This window comes from Pogoniulus pusillus, chromosome 7 (genome assembly GCF_015220805.1).
Source record: "Pogoniulus pusillus isolate bPogPus1 chromosome 7, bPogPus1.pri, whole genome shotgun sequence".
Classification (NCBI taxonomy): Eukaryota; Metazoa; Chordata; class Aves; order Piciformes; family Lybiidae; genus Pogoniulus; species Pogoniulus pusillus.
This window is the reverse complement of record NC_087270.1, coordinates 28450264-28473587: the sequence shown is the minus strand read 5'-3', so window position 1 is coordinate 28473587 and position 23324 is coordinate 28450264. Positions and strand designations below refer to the sequence as shown.

General features: G+C 40.6%; 1 protein-coding gene across 7 annotated transcripts in view; it reads left to right on the top strand.

Annotated features, from left to right (window-relative positions):
• The window catches only part of KLHL29 (kelch like family member 29), a 437205-nt gene that overhangs the window by 272885 nt on the left and 140996 nt on the right, over positions 1–23324 (top strand). For 6 of the 7 annotated variants that reach the window (XM_064146375.1, XM_064146381.1, XM_064146374.1 and 3 more), the window contains exons 4-6: positions 2935–3048; positions 9949–10090; positions 10827–11369. In XM_064146375.1, coding sequence (XP_064002445.1) covers positions 2935–3048; positions 9949–10090; positions 10827–11369 — 799 coding nt within the window. The remainder of the gene's footprint in view (positions 1–2934; positions 3049–9948; positions 10091–10826; positions 11370–23324) is intronic. The other variant, XM_064146376.1, reaches the window with a different exon arrangement.

Below are 23324 nucleotides of genomic sequence, written 5' to 3'. Positions count from 1 at the left end.
AACCAACCTGTGTTATTTAGGGCTCGAAATAACACCACCACCACCCTCCTCCTGCCACCCTGAAATTTCTTGAGTGGGAACTTAATTTTAGAGTGGCTTACTTTGGGTTAACTTCTTGGAAGCAAAGAAAATAGGAGGTTTTATGGCCTTGGTAACATAAAATTTCCTTAAAAGATACATAAGGGAAGATTTTTAAAAGCACAGTCTTTGACCCAACTGCCCACTCTTGCAGGATTTCCTTTCCTTGGTGGGTCTAATGGCCCAAACTTGATACCTAGGAAAAAAGGAATAAAAAACAAAGGAGCATAAAGCAATTTGTTGTTGAAAGAAATGTAAGCAGAGCTTAATCTTAACAGTGCCCATTTATCCTTGGATGATAAAGGACTATTTACCACCACAGGTTGCCAGAGAGTAATATTGAAAGATTATCTCATTGACACCCCTAAAATCAGAGTACCTGGAAGAAATGAGTGGCACTGTAGCATGATTTTGGCAGGGGTGCTCGTAATGCTAGCCACAGCTATACCATTATCTGTTTTACTTTAAATTGTGTGGCTGTGGACAGCAAAGTATGTCTTACAGCCATTTGCTAGATTTATAGCTTGTTATGCAATATGTTTGCCGTAAATCTTTTGGCTGAGGCAGCTGAAGTGCTCATGCTAGTCCGTGATTCAGTTCCCAGGACAACTGGGAAACTTCCTACTAGTAGCATGGAGTTACAGAAACAGAATGCCTAGGAATGCCTTGATGTCAAACCTACAGAGCAGAAAAAACGGAGGGAATATTGACCGTGTTTTCAGAAAAAAAACCCCACATATTAGCACTCTACTGCAAATCAAATGAAATTACACCCCACCAGCTGCCTGATCCCACACTGAACTTTTTGTCTTATTAAAATCTATGAATCTGAATGGAAGCAGGGTTGTATCTTGAGACCTCATTCCCAAAAAAGATCTGCCAGTCATGTCTGGTTGGAACAGCTTGGTGAACGTTTAGCTTCCTTTAAGAACCAACTGGGAGATTGATGGGTTTGAGCTGGTTTTGCACAGACTTGTTTGGGTCTTAAATTGTATTTTCATCTCTGCACAGAAAAAAACAAAAAGGTTATGTTTTTTTAATAAGAATCATTGAAATAGACAATTTTGGATTAAAGGGAAAAGCAGTATATTATTTGAGTATTTTTTACTGTGGAATACATTTGTGTTTCTGCTGCATAACCCAAATATTTAACAAGACTGGAGCAATGGCAAGGAATAGCCAGGTTTTAGATGTTATCATGTGTGTAGGAAAAGGCATGGATTATTAAAGTGTAGAGCCTTTTTGAGAGATGGGGTGCTCTAATCCTGTTTTTCACATCTTAATTTTAGTGACTGCATAATTTACCTTCATAAGATGCTCTTAATTGAACATTTCAGCAGAATTTGAATAAAGTCTAATATATCTGGGATTCCTCCTCCACTCCTTTAAAACATGATATGAAATTTATTAGTCTTAATGTACATATCCCAAAGCTAATTGCTTTATCTTGTAAATCACTTTCTCCTCATCTTTTATACAGCATTTGCTTTCAGATGTAAAGAATAAATAAATTCTTGATCGAAAAGGCTTTGTTGTTTTGCAGTAGAAGAAGGGGGGCAGCTTTGTAAATGTAAAAGGATTTATAGTTCTTTTTTAATTATTTACAAATGCTGAGTTAAAGGACAGTGGAGTTTAAATTATGCATTAAATTAGCATCTTACTGATGGAAGACTCTCAAAGTTGAAATTTTTTGATTGCTGTGAGCCAAATTCAGCCACAATTTAATAACTCAGTTGACGTTGATGAACTTAAGGCAGTGATAAATCTGGACCTATGGGCTTATTTTTCTTTTTGCTGTTAAAGGTAAGCATGCTGTTTCTACAGTACAGACTCTCCTTTGTTTGAGAGATGATTGAGTATACTTTGATCCTTGTTTTTTTTTTGGAAAAAAATTCTCTGTTCTCTCTTAAAGAAAGATTCCCAAGGCCTGGGTCAGATTATAGAAACTAAAGTGCACACACAAAAATGCCTATTAGAAAGTGAAAATTCTCTGCAAACTAAATGTGCCCTTGATGATGGCTTTATTGATCAAGCCAAGTTAATAAATCAGTAATATCATGCAACACTGTTCAGCACTCACAGGCTTATCTTGGCTTTATTTTTCTTCTTTCTTTTTATGTGCCTGCTGTGTAGGCAGAGAACATGCACTTTCCTGCCACGGAGTGTGTACTACAGTTGAAGCACTGAATTCAGGGGGCTTGAATTTAAAATGTTGGCATCCAATACAACAAAGGGGAGCTTTTATAGAAGTAGCTTAATGCTGGGATTGGAGTCTGAAATTACACGGGTTTTGCTTTATAAACATTCCTCTGTTTTTAATGCTTTAGGCCCCGGTCCAGAATTAAATTCAAGGTCCTGTTTGGATAATTAAAAAATGCCTATTGGAAATTTGAAATAAAAATGCCATGTGAAGTGACTTCAGCACCTATCAATGGCCAGCATCTGCCTTCAAGATAAATGTTTCGTTTTCAAACAGTCTGCCATTAGGTCATTCATGAATAGCTTTGCCAGTACACAGGGTTACATCCTTTGTACACCCTTGGGATTCTGGTCTGACAAGCAGTTATTCCATTATTACCCCTATTTTCTTTTGCCCTCTGACAAAAGACACTTATGATGAACTGGATTTATCAGCTTCTGCCATGGGATGCCTGCAGGATCTCTGAGAGCCCTCTTGCATTGTGTAGTGCATGTTCTCTGTAGTATGTGCTGCCGTGATGTTCCTGTTTTCTCCTCCATTGTGCAATGATTGTACATTCGTAGCTTTGCTCTGATTTGGGTTTGATCTGCATGCCAACCATGTTAGCAGAGGAGGTTCTGCTCAGGCTAAAGTGGGGCTTCTGTGCTCGAACCCAGTGTCGTGCGCTGATGTCCCTGGTGTCCTGGAGCAGCAAGTGTCGCAGCCGAGACCTTGGTTCGATACCTCAGCTCCGTTCCCTGATGTTCTCGCTGAGAAACGAAGGCAGCTGGGTGAGTACCTGAGCCTCTGCTGGTGAAATTTGCCAAGAGAGAATACAAAGTGCCATTTATGAAGCGCTTCTTTTCATTCCATGGTCCCTCATTCATTCCCAGCTAATTCTGAGCACCTAACTGGAGCACTGATGTGAAAGTGGTGGGTGTCCTGGGCAGTATGGCAACCAGAAAGACCTAAATACCACCTATGGGCAAATCACAACCTTCTCCTGTCTCATCTTTCTCCTTTTTCATAACCTCATTCCTCCTTTTTCCTCCACAAACCCGTTGCCAATGTGGCTAGTGAGCCTTAGAAAGGGTTAATGAGACAGTAGCAGCTGACTCATTCCCAGGAAGGAGTTAACTTCCATTGCACCGTCAGAGCTTGGGGATTTGGCTGACTTGTATAGGAGGCTAACCAAGGCACAGATGTGAATGGGGTGACAAAGGGGCTCAGTCTGTGAAAGATGGGTTTGATGGTGGAGGGTGCAAGAAGCTTGACACACTTGTACATCTGCCTTCTTAGAAGTTTTTGAATTGGGTGGTGAGAAGCTCCTTTATGCATGATGCTGGGACTGGGGTTGGATATGGGCAGTTGTGTTGTGCATGTCTGAGACCTGTGCCCCACTGCACCCCTGGGTTTTTCCAAGCCTGTGTCATTAACCTCACAGTAGGGGGTGTCTTTAAATCCTCTGTAAAGCAGGAATTAATACAGACTGTGTCCTGCTGCTAAGCCATGTGTCTTGCCTGGAGGTTATACCTCAATGCTCCGGAGCTCACACTGGCTGGTGGCTTGTTGCTGGATGGTGTTTAAGATACCAGTATTGAATTATTCTCTCCACTCGAGAGGAAACTAAGACTTCTTTTGTCTTTTATGCAGGGTAGTAACATTGTTCCTCTGAGTTAACTGTATTACTGCCTTTCTCACTGCTCCCACATTAGCTTTGGAAAGAGAAAAACAACTCTGTGTCATTCCAGAATTGCCCAGTGATGGGAACTGTAAGGTAGATGAGTTCTCTCCACCCATGAGCAAGTTCTTGAATGAAGTTTTACTGCAGGACCGCTCTTTCTGTTCCTCTTGCATGCTGGCCTGTCCATGTCTCTTAGGTTTTTAATACGTTACAGTACATCCATCTCTTAAAACAGCAGTTTCATTTCTGTAGCCCAGCCCAACAGCCAGTGCTAGGAGATAATCTGTCATCACTGCATCTTTGAAAGCTCTGCATTCATCCTAAGAGCTTCTTTGGCCACAGAATCAGAAATATGGTTGGGATCGTGTCCAGCACAGTAGAGGAATTTATCCCAGTTGCAAATCTATCCCTCTGTGGTTCAGATTTTCTATGCATGCCTCATTCACGCAAATAATACCTGTTTCATGCAAAATTTAGGAGGTTGAATGGCAAATTAGACCATAAACTCTTTGGTGCAGAGACCACTAAGCTTTTCAGATCACCAGACACGTTCAGACTTAAAACCCAACCAGGGCCACCAGTCATTACCCGTTAGCTAACAGCTTTAAAAGGAATTCCCTCATTAAATTGAAGTTGCTTTTACCTATGACAGGCCATAAAATGTGAATTCGTGGGAGGGAATGTTTGCTTCTATGCGTGCATGTGTCTTAGCCTTTTTATTTTCAATGGTGAGAGAAAATAGAGTGGGTTGCATATTGGATACATTATCTTAGTATTAAGCTGCCATTCCCAATCTCTTTTGGATAATTGGAACAGAGAATCACTACTTCTCATCCATCATTTTAAATGAAGGCCTTAGTAAAATAATTTTGGTTGCTGAGAACCACAAATAGGATTCCTTTATTCAGATTAGTTCTTTTTTGCTCATGAAACTGTTTGAGTAGATCTTAGCACTTTGAGCCATAGCAGGATATATGTCAACAGTTTTACAAGCCTTGGGGGAAATTGCTCAAATTTGTTTATAAGGACCTCCCAGGAAGTGTTTGGTGCTGCTGAGCCTGGGGAAAATTGTACTGGAATTTTTGTGGTTGGATTTTTGTTGTTGTTGTGTTGAGGGCTTTTTTAATTCCACTGACATGTTCTGTCATGCTGATAGAACTGCGGTAGATTGTGTGTTTCCATTGATGTAAAAAGCTTTAAGTCTTACTTCATAAAAGAGTTGTAAAACTTTGGACATAAAGACAGACTTAGTTGTAACTATGCCTCCTGAGCACTCAGTAATAACCATGTAAACCTATTCAGTACACACCGAATCACTAGTTCCCAATATTTAGCACCAACTGATTGCTGTGAACTCGTGAACTTTCTTGTGGATATTCTGCAAAGCCCCATGAATCTGAAGGGTTTTAATGTTTTAATTTAATAAGGTTCAGTGGACCAGCTGTACACCAATTACTGTTGCCTATGGGCCATGGTTTATGACTATTTGAGCTACGAAAAATCGACAACCTGGCAACTTGTCTGTGTTAGTTTCACGTAATTCTGAAATTGTTCCAGCATGCTGCATTCTGCCTGTACATCTGCATTGCTGTTCATTTCCTTAAAAGCGGGAAATTGCTCGCTGCTGGAGTTCAGGCATGAGGTGAAATGCAAGCTTCCACCAAAAAAATTCAGTTGTTCTTAGTGACCATTTCAAACAACAGAGGAAAAAAATCCTCAGATTTGTATTTGGGGTACTCAATCCATGACAGAGAGCACAGACTGAACGTTTTAGGGGCACTACAAAGATACCGATTATTGATTTAGTAATCCTTGTAGTCTGCAATGAATTTCAGGCAATTAACTAGCCAGTGCTACTGTTGACTAGCCAAGCTTCGACAGACCTTTTAGAAACCTTCTTGTCTTTTCATGTAAATAGACATTTGGCAGCGTTTTAAAATGTATACCCAGTAGATTTTGTAATGCATTTCCTCTTTTTCATGTGTTTCGTGTTTAATTCAAACAAGCATCTGACATGAAAGCGAAAGATAAAAGTGTAACATAGTACAATTAGTTTCTGTGAAGTCTGCAGATCACTAATGGAACACATCTCTTCCCCCCTACACAACTAGCGTAATGCAGACCATTTTTTGGTCATTTGTGTTGTACATTAAAAGCATCAAATAGAGCATTGTCGTGTGCCTGAGTGCATGGACAGAAAGTTCCTTTGTTTGAGAGTGTTGGAAGTAATTTTGCTTTCCGGATATGCAGATGGGTAGTTGCTGCAATCAGATCAGAGACATGTAATGCTTGTAATGTAACCCTTCTTGTATTAAGAAAAATAGTGCAGAAATTAGATCAGAGTGCAGAAGTATGTATATAGGGGGGAAAAAAAAAAGAAAGGTAAGCCATTTTTCTGTTTCCACCACCATTAATTGTCTGAAAGTCTCTCAGGAATGTGTGTTGTGATTTTTTTCATGAGCGTGTGCTGTATAGGAAAAGACCAAGGGGCTTTGATCAATAATTGTCTGAATATGAGCCACAAGTGTGCTCAGGTGGCCAAGAAGTCCAACAGCATCCTGGCCAGTACCAACAATAGGACCACCAGCAGGAGCAGAGAAGTGCTTGGCCCTCTGTACTCAACACTGGTGAGGCCACAACTTGAATACCAAGCTCAGTTTTAAGCCCTTCACTACAGGAGAAACATTGAAGTTCTGGAATGGGTTTAGAGAAGGGCAGTGAGGTGGTGATGAGTCTGGAGAACAGGTCTTGGAAGGATGGGTTGACAGAACCAGGTTGTATAATCTGGAGAAAAGGAGGCTTGAAGGGAGACTTGCTCGCTCTCTACAGCTCCCTGAAGGGAGGTTGTAGCGAGGTGGGCATTGGTCCCTTCTCCCTACTAACAAGTGAATAGATGAGAGGAAATGCCCTTGAGTTTCACCAGGAAAGGTTTAGATTGGATACTGGAAGAAACTTCTTGACTGAAGGGATTAACAAACACTGAAACAGGCTCCCCATGAAGATGGTTGAGTCTTCATCTCTGGAGGTGTTTAAAAGACATAGAGGTGTGTGCTGAGGACATGGTTTAGCACCAGATTGGTTAGAGTTAGATAATGGTTGGACTTGATGATCTTAGAGGTGTTTTCCAGCTGACATGGTTCTATGATTTTGTGATTTCATCCTAATCAATGTCTAGCTCTTTCTGATCAAATAAATACAACCTCAGGAGTAAAGTTTGAAAGCAGTGTGCTGGACTTGTTCACTCAAACCCACTGAGCCTCTAAGAAGCAGAGTTTGTGAGAAAAAAAAATTACATTATGCGGAGGTATTTATTGGCAGCAAACCTCCAAGCCTCTTTCATCTTTATTAAGGCTCAAAGTATGGAATTTAGATCTAAATTTGGATGCTAGCTCCATGAGTTTCCAATGTGTCTGATCTGTGGCTCTAGTTTTTTGAAATCAAGCTTTCAGTTGCAAAATAGGCAACCAGATTTTTGTAAGAGCTGCATCACATACTCCCTTTCTTACCTTTTCTGTACATAACATAGGGGTTCTTTTAAAACTATAGCGTGTGTGTGTGGTTCTGTATTATTTAAGGTACATGAATATTTTTTTCTTAATTTAGAACAACACTGTTTTAAAAGCAGCTTAGGGATGTAACAAAGTTACACAAGATACTGCACATCTTGACAACACCACCCAAAAATGAGAGGTATTTATTTCAAACCGCCTTGTAAGACCCAGTTCATACAACAAAGAAACACAGATGCCACATGTGGAATGTGTGGAGTGTGATTTGAGTTGTGAATCCTCCTGTCTGTCTTTGATGATTCATAAAAATTCCCAGTTTTCTGTGTTGCATTTAGCATAGTGTTTCTGGGTGAGGGATCTTAACTTATTTATAGGCAGAGAATGCTAGTGGTGTTTTCTTCTTTTTTCTGTTTCTTCTGTGGAGTGCTTTGGCCACTGTTGACCAGTTTAACTAGATCCAAAGTTATACTGCTATCATGAACTGGTAAACCACCAGCAGCATTTTATCCTCCATTATCAGTGACCTTGTGTGGCAGATAACTCCTTCGTAACACCTTGTAGAATAAAAGAAAACCCTAAAGGTATTCAGATTAGGCCTTTTCTCAAGAGTTTATTAATAGAAAGCAGTTCAAAATGGAGATTTATTTCTTCCTCTTCTGCTTTTTCTTTGCCTTGAATACAACAGAGTGAATCCTAGAGCTCTCACTTGTCTGTATGCCCTCTCTTTTTGCCTTTTCCTAACTCTGGTTTTACTTCAATTGTTAAAGTTGTAGAAGTAGTTGAAATGGAGGAAGCAGAAGGAAATGTGAATCTAAAACCTACATATCTTTGTCCTTGGTGACAGGGAAAAAATATGGAGAAGTTAAATTAAAAACAAAACAAAACAAAAACTAAACTAAACAACAACAACAAAAAGTACCAAAAAAAAGTCCATGGAAAATAATAAATGTAGTCATAAAAAAAAAACCAACACCAAAAAACTAACCATAAATAGTTGGGACACAAGCTGCAGATTTCAACTTCAGGATTCCATTAAAAAAAAAATATCAAGAATCACATTTCCCTTTGATCTGTACATTTGGCCAAGTACAGCATTTTAAGCGGGGAAGTTATTTCCTGTTGAGGCTTCTGGGAGCAAAATACACAGTGAAAACTCACTCTTGCATCAAGAGCTGCATCCAGGACACCTAACTCCCAGAGTTTAAGGATGATGGAGCTCAGGTGGAAAAAGAAGTGGGTGATAGGAGTTGTCAGAGTCACTTAACTGAAGGAGGGCACATTGTGGCAGGTCAGAAGAGTTAGCAAATATGTTGGTGGGGTAGAATGGAGGGCAGGAGTAAGTGGGCACCTCCAGTGGATTTAAAGATGCAAGGAATGACCAATGAACATGGGAAAGGCGTGTGTGTATTTACAGAGGGCATAGATGAGTTTGATATTGACTTCTTTACGTGGGGTGATAGAGGTTTGCTTGATGGTGAAAAGAGGTGCTGCTGTTGACAGAGATTTCATTGGTACTGCATGACCAAAAGCATTTATGGAGCTGCTGTACCCCATCTCAGCTAAATTACTTCCCAGATGTAAGGCAAACAAGCAATCACTCAGACTGGTCTCCTGTTCTTTATGGCTTCAGTCCTCAATACTTGTTCAGTGACAGGCAGCTGGTTCCATTTTCTTGGTTTAGAGGTTCTGACACCAGTAAAAACAAAACAAAACCACTTTTCATCTTCCAGCAATGAAATATGCTGCAGAGTTGAATAAATGAGACCTGTTGGAGCACCTTTGTTTTCCACAGGACGTGTCTGTTTGGGAAGATCTCCTAAAATTGCAGGGCTGGGGCTGGTTTAGCATTTCAATCCATTTGATAGTTTCTTTATCAAGAAAACTCTTTCAGATCGTATCCCCTTTGATGATTATTCAGTCCCAATTCTTCCCCTACTTTACAGTTATTTTAACATCTCTGAAGAACTGCCAACATACTCACTTTAGCAGCCAATGACTTTTATGCTGCCTTTTTTTTATTGCCATTCCATTTTAAGAGTTGACAGACAGTAAATACTAAGACTTCTCTTCACTGCTCTACAGTAATTTGTCCTACAATTGTAAATAAGTCTCTCTTGTTCTCCCTTCTGCTAAAGAAAGCTCACCATTTTTGGAAGAGTTTGAGCAAACAGAAGCTGTGACTGAATGGATATTTCCCTCTCTGTGGTTTGGGGGTTTTTAAATCTATTTTCAAGGCAAAAGAAGCAGCTTTTTCTTGAAATTGCCATTTTGCTGTGGATTTTTTTTTTAAGATGGATTTATAAATTTCCAAATGTCTTTTTTTTCAGATATATTGTGTTTTCCAGACATGTTATGCAAGCCTGGAGGAGAATGGTATTTAAAGACCTTAGGCTATCCTCTTGGACTGTAACAAACAAACAGCTACTAGCTATGAGGAACAGTAATGATTCCCAATAGTTTAAACATTTTTATTCTGTATTTTTCTCTCTCTTTGGTAGACACCTTGCATTTCCAAGACTGAAAATCAGCCTCAAGGACTTGCAACGAGCGTCAGGTGGGGACAGACACCCATCAATCAGTCTACGCCCTGGGACACTGATGAGCCTCCATCTAAACAGATGAGGGAGAATGAAAACCCAGGTATGTTTCTAATCTTATTTGTAATTCTACAAGGGAAAAAATCGTTCAAAGTGAATTCAATGCACTATCTCCATTTACTTCCATAAATTAGACTTCATTGTGTGCACTTTCTTTATTCTTTAGCTGGGTTTTCTCTCATTGTAAAGACCCCTCAAGTTTCTTCTGTGCTGGGGCTAATATAAATGGATTAAAATGCCTGCAAGTTCATTAGAGTAGGTGGTTTTTTTTTTCTCCTTCTCTGCCTTCACCGGAGAAAAAGGCATTCTGTAATACCTTTAAGACCTCTTTTATGTCCAGAACTACCTGAAATGATTTCCAGCTTCCAGACACATATCATACATTGTGCTGCTATGCCAGACACCTAATTACAATCTCTTTGTAGTGGCTGGAGCACCATTATTATACACACAGAGTGTTTGTCAGGGAGCCATGAAGGCACGGTGGGGAAAGAGGTTAATTTTCTTGGAAGCCTGCGCTTAAGCTGCGTGAAGTGCAAAACACATACAGCTGCAAACGTGTCACACGTCGCCTGATGAGTGCTTTAACAGTTGTGCTTTGTCACCGTAGCGATTTTACACACTCACCCACTGGGGGTGGCTCCAGACCCCGAGCTGCTTTAGACAGCGTGAAGGAGAAGGGTGCGAGTGCAGGAGGGAAATTCTAGGGTGGCTTCTTTTTGTTTGGGTCTCCCCTGTGCCAAGCCCACCACCATTGCCAGCCTTCCTTCGTGCCACAGGTGCAGCGCCTTGGGTCACCACGGTGGCAGCAGGCAGCCAGCCCGCCCTGATCACGCACTCCTACGGGATGACACAGCCGCCCACCTTCAGCCCGGCCGCAAACGTCCAGGCCCCCGTCATCGGCGTCACGCCCTCCCTCCCTCCGCACGTCACCCCCCAGCTCCCGCTGATGCCGACCCACTACCAGCTCCAGCCGCAGCCCTCCCAGCCCCTCAGCAACATGGTGGTCAACCTCCAGAGCCAGCCCTTGTACACCAACAGCCAGCCCCTCAGCATGTCCTCCATGAGCAGCGTGGGCCCTGTGGCCCACCCGGGCCCCGGAGCAGTGGGCAATGGCCACCTGGCCTGCCCCATGCTGCCACCACCGCCGCCAACCCTGCCCTCAGCTGCGCTGCCCAGTAGCGCGCCGACTACCAATGGGCAGACGGCCAACTCGCTGCCCCCCAGCACGGGAGGTGCCCCAGATAACACCAACGGGGTGCAGATGCTGCGGACGATTGGCGTGGGGAAGTACGAGTTCACGGATCCCTGGCACCCCAAAGGTAAGGCGGGCCGGCGCGGTTCTGTGGGGCATGAAGGCAGGGGCAGGCAGTGGGGCCAAGGATGGCAGTAGGCCCCCGGGCCTCCCCACTGCTCTCTTCGGGCCCACCAGCCCAGCTCCAGAGTCTGTCTCCATGCTCTCCTTTAACGTACAGCTTGTACAAGTTAATGACAATGAGAACTGGTATGTTAGAAAGAAGGAGGATGAGCTGTGGGCGTACTCAGTAGTGAAAAACAGCTTTTTGGGCTGTCAGATCAGCTGACGCTGCCAGTGGTAGAGCAGCCATCCTCCTGTCCCTCTCCTTTTGAAACACACCTTTGTGTTTCCATCCAACCACTTCCCTTCTAGCTTCAGTTGTGCTTTTGTCACAACGCTAAACCTCTCCTCCAGACATTATCTTCTCCCCACTCTAGTAGAAGCCCAGGCCAGTAAAAAGCAGCCCTGCTGACTGAAGCTGAATACCCCAAAATGTTCAGCATTAAGGGGAAAACTCTTCATTACCAGCTTCATTGGGCTCAAATGCTGCAAAACACCCTGAATAGTCGTGAGCATTCCTGAGAGGCCAACCTTTTTCTGATAAGTAGTTTCTAAATGAGCCACACCGTTGGGTCGCTTTCAAATGTTATTTCCAAGTGTCTCACCCAAGATACTTCAAAAATACCTTACTCTCTGTGTACTTAGCTTCTAATTTCATTTGCAGACTTTTCCCTGCCTCTCTTCAAGACCATCAGTGTGCTACATGCACAGGTATAGAGAAATGTGGCTTACAAAAATATAAATGCAGACCTATCAGCAGAATCAATTAAATTGATTTTTAAAAAAGCACCCCAAAGGCTTCATTAAGTCTGTGATATTTTATGTATACATTTGTATTCAGGCACGATCCATGTGTAAATTATTTACTTGCCACAAGCTATTAAGTTCTGTTGTGTAGCTCTGTATTAAAGACAAGGAATCTCCATTAAAAATGATTAGTCCAATAACTCTTCCTGCTCATTACGTAAATTGTACTTTGCTATGTGCAAGTCCTTACCAAACATTTCTTGAGAAGGAGTTCAGGCACAAGCTCAGCAGTACTTCTGTAAAGCCAAATATTTGGACTGTTTCTAGGTTTTCACCAGAAAGCCTCAGATATAATATTAACACTTTCTGGATGGTGAGCTTCTAAATATTTTTTTTCTTTTTTTTAAGATCTAGATGAATTTGAAGAGATATCAGCCTACTCAGATAGCCCAAAATTGGCCAACAATTGCTTTATAAGAGTTTTCTTTTTTCATTCTCTCCCTTTAAAAATAATCAAAATTCACAAAAGCCATCTGCAGGTCAGGAGGAGAAGTTACAAACCCCTGATCTTGGAGAAGGAGAAAGAGGAGAGATTTATAGTCTAATCCTGGTAGACTGGGCTGTAGTTGTTCAGCTGAATGTCTCTCTTCTCCATGGAAGCAATCTGTCTTCTAAAAGGCATCATCTCCACTTTTCATAGCCACCTATTCCAATTTACTGCCCTGGATACTCAGATACATGATCAAATTAACACAATTTAAAGGATTACTTGGTGTCATTTGAGACATGTGCAAATATACAATACAAAGAAAAACACATAAGCTTAAACCACTTTCACTGCTGTAATTCGATCACATATCTGAGCCCTAGTGACACTAACCTAGTGAGACAAATGAGCTCGTCAGTGACTGCACACTTGAGGTTAGGAATACTCTTAAATGCCTTGCATACATGGGGCCAGCAGCATCAGCTGTTATTTACCCTTCCTCCATCAATTAACCTTCAGCACATCTCTGGCTAGCAGATGAAATAAAATTCAAATTAGAGCTTAAGTAAAAACACTGTAAAATATTTAATCAGTCTTTTAATATTTGATTTTTGAAGTCTTAGTCAGCATTCTTGCTTAAACTGCTGTAAAACTTTGTCTAATCTAATTGTCCAAGCATCACCAAATGCATTCAGATCATTAGGGTGGGGAGAAGATTTCCTCGCTAGAGTATGCCAAGCATAGCTCTGGTCTGGTGTTTGGAAACCTTTGTACCTGGGAGAAGCTCATGAGGAAGATACTAAAACAAGCAGTATTTCTAATCAATGACAACTGCTGACACATTAGCCTTGATGTGCTGTGTAAAGTGCAAACTGACAACTCTTTTCCTAGGGATTAGCTAGCTTCTTTGTGACCATCACCTCTTTAGTTATTCCTGTTCTTGTAGTGGTTAAAAACAAGCAAATGTAAGATAAAGGAGTATGCATATACTAAAGTTTCGTAAGCAGGACTTCAAAGGAAAAAAAATCTCTTCCTCCATTTTCAGTCTTAAAAGCCTTTTCTTCTAAAGCTGTAATTCTTCTTGTTGAAGCTAAAGTCAGAGGAGGTGTACATTGGTTTTGGTTGTTTGGTTGCTTTGACTGAGAGAGGAAGAATCAGGAAAGAAGACAACTAGACGTCTACCTAGACCTAAAATCTCACTAGGATAGACTCTTAATAGAAGCTGTACAGATTGCAGTGGGGCTCAATTTTCAAATTACTTTTCTTTCTAATTTGTGTCCTCAGGGATTTCAGTCTGTAAAGCCTGACTGATTTCACAGTCTTACACGATAGGCACCTTTCTCTCTGGGAATGAATGGAAACTATGAGACAGTACTAAGCTGTTCAAATATACAAGTTCAAACTAGTTCTCTACAAGTTTCATTTAAATATTCTCTCTTTCTTGGGGAACTTTGGCTGGTATCATGATAAGAGCCACTGCTAATGGCCTTAAGATCTGTCTCATTATCCTGAGATACTTTGTATTATTATTTCACTTGACAATCCAGTCTTGTACAGGTTTGAATAATTGCCCAGCTATGCCTTAAGTGAAAGAGCAGTTCTGTCTGGTTAATCGAGTAGGATTTCTTATATTTTTAGACTTTATTAGGGAGCTGATTAGAAATGTCATGTTTTATTTTCCATAATTATTTTTCATTTGGCTGCATACATGTTTGGGCCTCATTATACTTTATTCATGCAGAACTAGGTTTCTTACTTGGCCAGCTCTAAATAAAAGTAAACAACTAACTTGCCAAAAGTTAAAGGCGTTACTGGTATGCACTCACATTTGCAATAGGTCAAGAGATCTCGCTTGTGTGACTGAAAGAGTCGAGTCATATCTGTGGCACTGCAAAAAATACATTTTGATAACAAGAATCATGGCACAAAACAGGTATTTCATTCTTTTTATCACAGCTAATTACTACCTAATTCCATTGAAACGACTTGTAAGAAAAAAACTTTTGCATGGATTAGAAAAATCTTGGTCTGGGTGGGTTATTTCCTGTGAAGTGATTGGTTTGGGTTTTTTGTCTTCTCTAATGCTGAATATGAATGTTAAGCTTAGCTACATTTATTAGTGAATTTAAAAAGCAATCACATTATGAGCAACATAAATAGCGTTTCATAGTAATTATTACTTTTAACAATGTGTGAGGACTGTGGATGTGCCTTATGAAATACATGGGATCTTTCACCATACACAGTCAACAGCAGTTTTGAGAGGTGTCTGCTTTGATCCGTAATTGCATTTTGTATAAGATCTGTGCCAAAGACTCCTAGCTGACTTGCACATATATTTTAGCACATAATCAGCCCTTGATTTTGATCTGTGTCCTAAGTCCTGGTCTGTAATCTAAAGGTGAAGTGTCAGGGGAATTAATAGAGCAGAATATTTGGAACCATGAAGGTATTTGTTATGAACATGCTCAGTGAAGATCCACTGAAGTTTGCACAGCTAAATTTTTATGTGGCTTCTTCAGAAAATAGAGTTCCAAATAACATTCAAGCATAATTTCAGTATCTTCAGGGTATGTGATGTGCCAGCACAAGTTATTGTTTGCACAACATGCCCACGGAGAAGGGAGAGGGACAGAAATTGTCCCTTAAGTATCTGACACAAGGCACTGGTGTCCCATGCTGTAGCACAGTGAGAAACCAATGTCCATATGCCTGCCAACCCATCTGAGCCCAAACAGAGAGAAATTAATCTGTCTGGTGAAGGACTGGAAGAAATTGGTTTCTCTGCAGAAATTACTGAGGAACTGAGATTTAGTCCCTGTCTTTTTCAAAGGGCACTGTGCTCCTTTATATCCAAGACTTGTAGTAAATCCAAAACTGAACCCAGGGTCAATACCTCTGCTCTGTGTAGGATGTAGATGTTCCAGCTTGGACTCTGAGATTTGCTATACATTTGAAAAGACACTTTCTTCATGAACTTGGTATATTTTGAGGCAGTCACTAACAAAAAAATAGGAAAGTGGAGTTCTTCATTGCAGTACTTATTCCGGCAGTGTAAAATTAGCCATGGATATCATGGGTTTTAATTTGTGACTGTTCATGGGTAATGTTGGTGTTCATTTCCGTAGTATTTTTGTTCTATAATTCTTTGATTTGCAGTCCTTAACTAGTAGGAAGAGAAATCAGATGCTAATTAGTGTTCCAAATGTAGTGACTGTAGATATGTAACATCTGAAATAAAATCTGAATGCTAATCCTTGTAACACTAATTTCTTAACACTTAATTTTCAAGCATCATCAAATACCATGAACTAAACAATAACAAAGCGACAAGCAAATACTGTTGCGTCATCACTTATCGATTGGACCTTTCACACTTGACTTTATTGCATTGAAATTCTCATTAGATCTCAGACAATATTTACTTTCCTTAATCATGAATAGTAACAAGGCAGACTGCAACATTTTGTCAATAGCCATCAACTTATTTTTTCACACAAGGCTGAATTTCCAAAGGACTGCCAGCTTGACCTGCCGTTCTATGACCGTACCTAGCTGTAGACACGAATGCTGGGGTGAAATGTTTAAATTCAAAGTATAACCTGTCATTTGAAATTTTAATAACATTAATTCAAGGATATGACACGATGAAGGATCTAGAAAGCCTCTTTTCAGTTCTCTGCCTTGCACCAGAATAAATTGCCTGTGTAACCTTAGGAAAATCTTCCTTGGTTTTGTATCCATAGGTGCAGACAGGTAGATAGATTAATCGTTTATTAAAGTTATAGATACAACATTCTACATAACATTTTAGTGTGTCTATGCACATGTATATACATACACATATAGGAGTGTTTATACCTATAGCTGTGGGGAAGAAAATCTACAATAGAAACAGCATTGCTTTCTATCTCCTCTTTCTTGTACAAGAGTCAGGTTATCATGGAGTCTGTTAGCACCACGCGTGCTTCTTACTGTGTTTTCCTTAAGATAACCTTGACTTTCTGGAACAGCCTGAAAGGTACAAAGATAGAGATGATTAGTGATCGTTTGTTAGTTCAGCTTGGTAACAACACGTACAAGAGATCACAGAATGACTGAGGTTGGAAGGAAACTGGAGGTTTTTTGATACAGCCTCTCTGCTCAAGCAGGGTCACCTAGAGCTGTTTTGCCTGGGAGCTTGTCCATGTGACTTCTGAACATCTCCTAGGATGGAGATTCTAGAACCTCTCTGATGAAGTGCACAGTTATCCTAAGAAGGTGTTTCCTGATGCTCAGAGGGAACGTCATGGGTTTCAGTTTGTACCCATTGCCTCTAGTCCTGTTAACTGGGCATCACCACAAGGAACATGGCTCCAATCATCTTTGCACCCTCCATTCAGGTATTTATATGCACTGATGAGACGCCTCTCAGCTTTCTCTTGTCCAAGCTGAACAGTCACAGCTCCAGCAGCCTTTCCTCATAGGAGGGTTGCTCCAATCTCTTCATTAGCTTTGAGGTCCTTTTCTGGACTCTCCACTAGGTCCATGTCTCTTGTACTGTGGAGCACATATCTGGACACAGCACTTCAAGTGTGGCCACAACAGTGCTGAGGAGAGTGGAAAGATCCTCCCTCAGACCTGCTGGAGATACTCTGCCTAATGTAGCCTGGGATACCATTAGCCTTCTTTGCTGCAAGGACACACTCCTGGCTCATATTTTGTCATGTTCACATGCAGTAATGAGTTTAAAGCAAACTGCTTGACCAGGTCCTCTAAAATCAAAACTGTTTCAAGACTGATTACTGTCTTCTCTCATTAGGATAATCTTAGGGGAACTGCAAAACTGATGAGGATTTATAAGCCATTGCTTGAGGAAAACTGGACTACATTTCCACTTCTAGTATTCCAGGTAGAGAGTTTTCGGTAATTCCTGCCCTGTCTTTTAATGCTACTATCAGTAGGGTCATGACAGACAATGATTAAGAGCACTGAAAAGTCAAAGAGGAGTTGTAATAGTCCTAGAACATTGCCTTGCTAAACGTACAGCATAAAGAAGGTCATCAGATGTTCTTTTGATTGACAGCTCTCAGTATGTGAGTGACTTGAGATTTCCAAGTTTCATCTGAAGCAGTAGTCTTTCACCACTACCAATATTTTATAAGAGTCATTGTTTAAAAAAAATGGGGTTGCTAAAGAGTGTTAAAACTCTCTGAAAAATGCTCTTAAAAATCATCTGAACCATTCTGCCTTTCTTATGTGTGTTTTTTTGTTGTTTTTTTACTAAGCACCAAATTTGCAACTGAAGTCCATGTGTTCTTGAAAGGACAGAGCTGAGGAACTTAGATTTTACTCTGTTATGTGATATTATACCATGACTTGCAGATCTACTTTTTACTCTGTTGTGTGATATTATATCATGACTTGCAAATCTACTTAGGGTCGCAGAGCACTGGAATAGGCTTCCCAGAGAGTTTGTGGAGTCTCCTTCTCTGGAGACTCTCCAGGCCTGTCTGGTTATGTTCCTCTGTGATCTGTGTTAGATAGGATTGTCCTGCTCTGGCAGGGGGATTGGACTCAGTGATTTCCTTGGGTCACTTCCAACCCCTAATATCCTGTGATCCTGTAACTATATTATGATACATTTGACAATCTCTTTGAGTTTCTTCCCACACTGAAGTCTTAAGACTTAAAATTTGCTTAGAACATGGTTTCTTAATGAATATGGTTTTGTCCATGACAGTGACCACTAAATCCATTCAGAATAAGTCTGAGAGGTGGTAAAGTTCTTTTGAATTGCTATTTTCTCTCCTGCCCACACAACACTATACTCACAAAGTGAAAAAAAATCTCAGTAGCTGAATGATAACCAACCTCTAGTCTCCCTTTTGGCATAGAATCTATAAGTGGCAACTCTTTCTAAATACAGCCCATATTTCCAGACAGGTTGTCTATCCATCCTTCCATCCACATGCTGTTCCAAAAATCCCTATTACAGAGCTAGAACTGCATTTGGGTCTTCTGAAAGCTATTAAATGTCCAAAACACTTGCAGAGTCTCTGCTTCCTTTTTAGAACTCCTAATGTTTGATTTTTTATTTCTCTGACCTTTTCTTGCCTTGGTCTTCTGTCTTGTTCAACTCCTTGCACATGCTTAGGTGCAACTTTTGTCTACATCCAGCCCTTTGAATGTGGTGGGAAACATGCCTGGGGAGTCCAAATTCAGGCCAAACTGGGCAACCCGGGTTTGTTGGGTTTCTGCATTTATGTATACACTTAAATGTTCTCAGAATGGGCTGCTTGTGATCTCTATAAAAGTGGATTTATTAAACTACAGATGACTTTTTGTTTCCCTGCAAGTAAGTGGAAATGCTGCTGCTGCCTTTTTTTTTTTGTAATCATCACTCCTGTATGGAGCAGTGCCTGAACTCTGAATAAAGAAGAATCATTTCTGTCTTCTTGCATTCAGACCAAAAATGATTCTGTCTCATGTTAGACTAAAAAAAAATTAAAACAAACCCCAAACCTAAGCCAATTTGTGAAATACAAACTTTTCCAAATAGCAGCTTTTCTTTCCCAGCCTTGAGATTGCTGATGGTGAGCTCTGCTGCCCCATGGCATGGCTGTCTTTGAGCTGCACTCAGTAATTACATGGGATTACATAACACCTTGCATCTTCAAAATGCTTTTATGAACTTTTTTTTTTTTAAGCTGCTTAATTGATATGCATGTTTCTAAGACGAAAGATAAAAATACTTTGGCTGAAGCAAAAGCAACAGCAACTGTTAGGAAACTACTTTTGGTGTAGCGTCCCACAAATCCGCTTGTATCAGACATCTTTTATGTTCACAGGATGCATAGTATGAGGAGGGGAATGATTTGTGCTTTGCAAGTTCATGAGCATTTGTAGTAATGAAATTCTAGTAATTCCTTTCTTTGTTTATTAAGAAGTTGTCCCAATTTGAGTTAGAAGAAAAATAGTTCTGTTCAGTGAATTTGTTTTTCATCTCAGTCTCTTCTAAGTGACTGCATTTTTTGCAGTTGACAGCACATTTTCACATCCAGTGTCTACTTCTAGCAGTGATATCACTCAACATTCATAGTGCTGAGCACTGGTACGCAGACCAAGGTCACTGCTTAATCTTGCATACTGCACTTGGGGGTGCAGGGTGAAAGGCTGCACCTGCAGGCAGGAGTGGATGGTTCAGGTGACCCTAAGCTGAACAAGAAGGCATTCCATTCAATGCATGCCATATTCAGTGTAAAACTGATGGTCACAAGGGTCAAGTTCTCTTCTTTAGTGGCCGATGACCTAAGAGGACTCTATCTGTTTGATTCCAATCCACATGGTCCTGAATCCACCTCCTGTACTTGGTTCACCTGCTCACACTAACAGTGCTATTAGGGGTGATTGTGGGGGTGGTGTTGGTTCAATACTGGGTTTGTGTATATTTGTATATATTTCACTTTATTGTTGTTATTGTCCTTACAGGAGTTTTAATTTTCTTTTCCAAACTGCAAATCTCTCTCCCTGATTCCCTTTTTCTTCCCTTTGGGAAAGGAGAGGGGTTAATAGAGAGTGTCTGTCACTCATTTAGTAGCCATCCCAGCCCTCACCCTTGACAGAAGTAATTTGAGCAACAATTTGAATGGTGCATAGAAGAAATTCTTCTCGGCAACGAACATACTTGTTTCTGTATGTTGCCTTCTTGTACATTGTCACAAAGCTATGGTACTAATTACTTTCCACACAGTTAGGATGATTACACTTCTGGGATTCCGTTTGTCTTGTGTTCTGCATGTATTCAAGTTTCTAGTTGTACCAAGTGAAGGTAGCAAGGTGTTTGTGTATAGTTCCATCTCAATATGTACAAATATGGGAGGTTTCGTTTGATCTTAAGGAAGAACTTACTTACTTTGAGACTGACAGAGTGCTAGAACAAGCTAGCCAGAGAGGTCGTGAAATCTATTTCTTTGGAGACTTTCAATACCCGTCTGGATGTGTTCCTGTGCAACATGATCTTGGTGCATTAGCAGCAGAGTTGGGCTAGATGCGTAGTATGAGGAGGGGAGTTTGATTACTCTAGTATGAGTCCCTTCCAAGCCCTGCCACCCTTTGATTCTGTGATTATATTAGATTCCCAGACTAGATACTCTGGAAAGTGTTGTAAGGTGATGAAATCATCTCTAGGAATGAGGTATATAAGCTTGCAGGAATGATTACTCCTACATAAAACTTGACATCATCTAGATGTGCAAGTAAAAGCAGTGTGAAGTTTTGTCATATTAAACAAAGCAAATTGCAGCATATTGTGGTGTTCATGCTTACTGCTATACTGGAAAGATCCTTGGGCTGCTGCCAAAATCAGGAGGTTCAACCAGGTGTACAGACAGTAATAGACATACACCTGTGTGTACCAACAATTAAATCAGAAGCATTTGACTAGACAAGGTGCTAAGATACATATCAAGTTTGCACAGTATGACTGTAATACTTTCCAAGGAGGTAAAATAGATTGGAGAGTTTGCCCAGAGACTTTGTACAATAAGTTTTGCACAGTGCTCATTGGCATTGCAACATCAGAGAAACCCAAGATTGCAGAATTAAAGAAAACATAATGTTTTTATTCATGTTTCCTCTGATGTTTCAGGGGAAGACTAAATGTGTTTTGTCCATCTATCTTCACACTGAAGTACTTGGGTGGGCATGGAGAAGATGGTGTAAAAAAGACAGAATTGGCTGAAATAAAAGAGTTCTCAGGGGAAGTATAGCTGAGACTTCTGTTCAGTCTGACTGATTTATAGAGGATCAAAATCCAACATCAAACCCACCTCTTCTGTGTGACCTTTTCCTTGTGAATGAAGTGGGTAGTGTTCCTTGCATCCCCAAACTGTGGATGTTCCTTAAAACAAGGATGATTTTGCACAAAACGCTACCATCCTGTGGAGAACAGATGGAGGAGCAGTGCTAGTAAACTGCTATCACCCATACCCTTGGAAATAGGAGGTTCTGCTCTTTGCCTTTTTCTGCATGCTGTGCAGGTCCAGTTACAGATAGGAGTTTTGTAGATAGCTGCATTTGCTGTGTTTTAGATTTTTTTTTCTGCTAGATATACTCCTATGCTGGCCAAACCATGCTTGGAGAAATGTTTGTGAACAGTGCGTTTCTCTGAACATTTTTTATACTGCTGTAGGATGGTCAGAGCTCAGATTTGGAAGCCATATTGAGCATCCAAATAGAAAGGCACTTTTCAGGAGCATTTCAGATAGGTGGATAGCAGGTACATCCAGCAAGAATCAGTCAAGTGCTTTCTGGTTTAGGCAGATGCAGATACTTAACCATCAGTAGAGAATCCTTGCACTCAGAAGAAATACAGAAATCTCTCATTCATTTGTATAAATGTAGCAAGAACAGGGGTTCATGTTCCTTCATCTCCATACTAACACAGTTCTTCATGTATTTTACTTGCTGGAATGCTGAAAGCAAATTCAACATCCTTTCCAAGTATCCACTATTCAAGGATGGTAAAATCTGCTTATGAGTAGGAACTGAGTACAAGAACAAACACTCTGCTAAAGCCCCACACCAATAAAATTTTCTCCTGTAAGAAATTGAATAGGTTTCAGAGCCCTTCCCTGAAAGTGCCCCTTATGACCATAAACATGCCATCATGACTTCGGTGTTGAGGTTGAGGGTTTTTTTTTCTCACTCTCTCTTTCAAAACTGCCATATAGGCAAAGCTGGTGCAGTGAATCTAGGCGTTATCCATCAGGGATGCTTTAATTCACTCCCATACAGATAAAGTGCTGCTGAGAACAACACCTCCTGGCTTTAAGGTTGTTTACTAAAGTCAGGAACTTATTTTAACATTCACTTCTGTCCGAATTCTTGGATGCTGGAGTGCTAGATTCAGTATATCAGTAAGATCTGCTATTTCCTGAGACTTACTCTTCTTTTTGTGTTTCAAAGAAAGAAGGGCTATTTATATACTGAAGATCTGTGTAAGTGTCTGGATGTAATGTAATAATGTGTTTAGAAGACAAATTCTAAATATCATAAAATCATAGAATGGTTTGAATTGGAAGGAACTTTAAAGATCATTTAATTCCAACCCCCCCCTACTGTAGGCAGAGACACCTCCTACTACATCAGATTTCTCAAGGCCCCATCCAACCTGGCTTTGAACGCTTCCGCAGCTGAAGCCTTCACAGTTTCTCTGGGCAACATGTGCCAGTGCCTCACCACCCTTGTGGTGAAGAATTTCTTCCTAGTGCCTAATCTCAATCTGCCTTCTTCCAGTTTGAAGACATTACTGCTCACCCTTTCAGTACGTGCCTTTGTAGAAAGTGTCCCCCTCCCTGCAGCTATCCTTCAAGTACTGGAAGGCTGCTATAAGGTCTACCCAGAGCAGTTAGGGGAAGGAGCCTATTTCAAAACTGTAAAATCCTTTTAGCATTTATTTAGTAGCAGTAGCTGATTCCTACCCCTTTAAATGCACTGAGAGCAATGTTAGGGTTTATAAGATAGCTTCACACTGCAGTGGCAGGTAGCTGGACCTGGAGTACTGTGAGACCACACTGTGTTTTTATGACAAAAAAAGGGGTAGCCATATTGCATCCAAATGAAATAACAGAAGTGATTTTAAGGATATAAATTACAATTACCCAGACTGGATCTAGATTATAATTACATAGTCTGGAATTATGC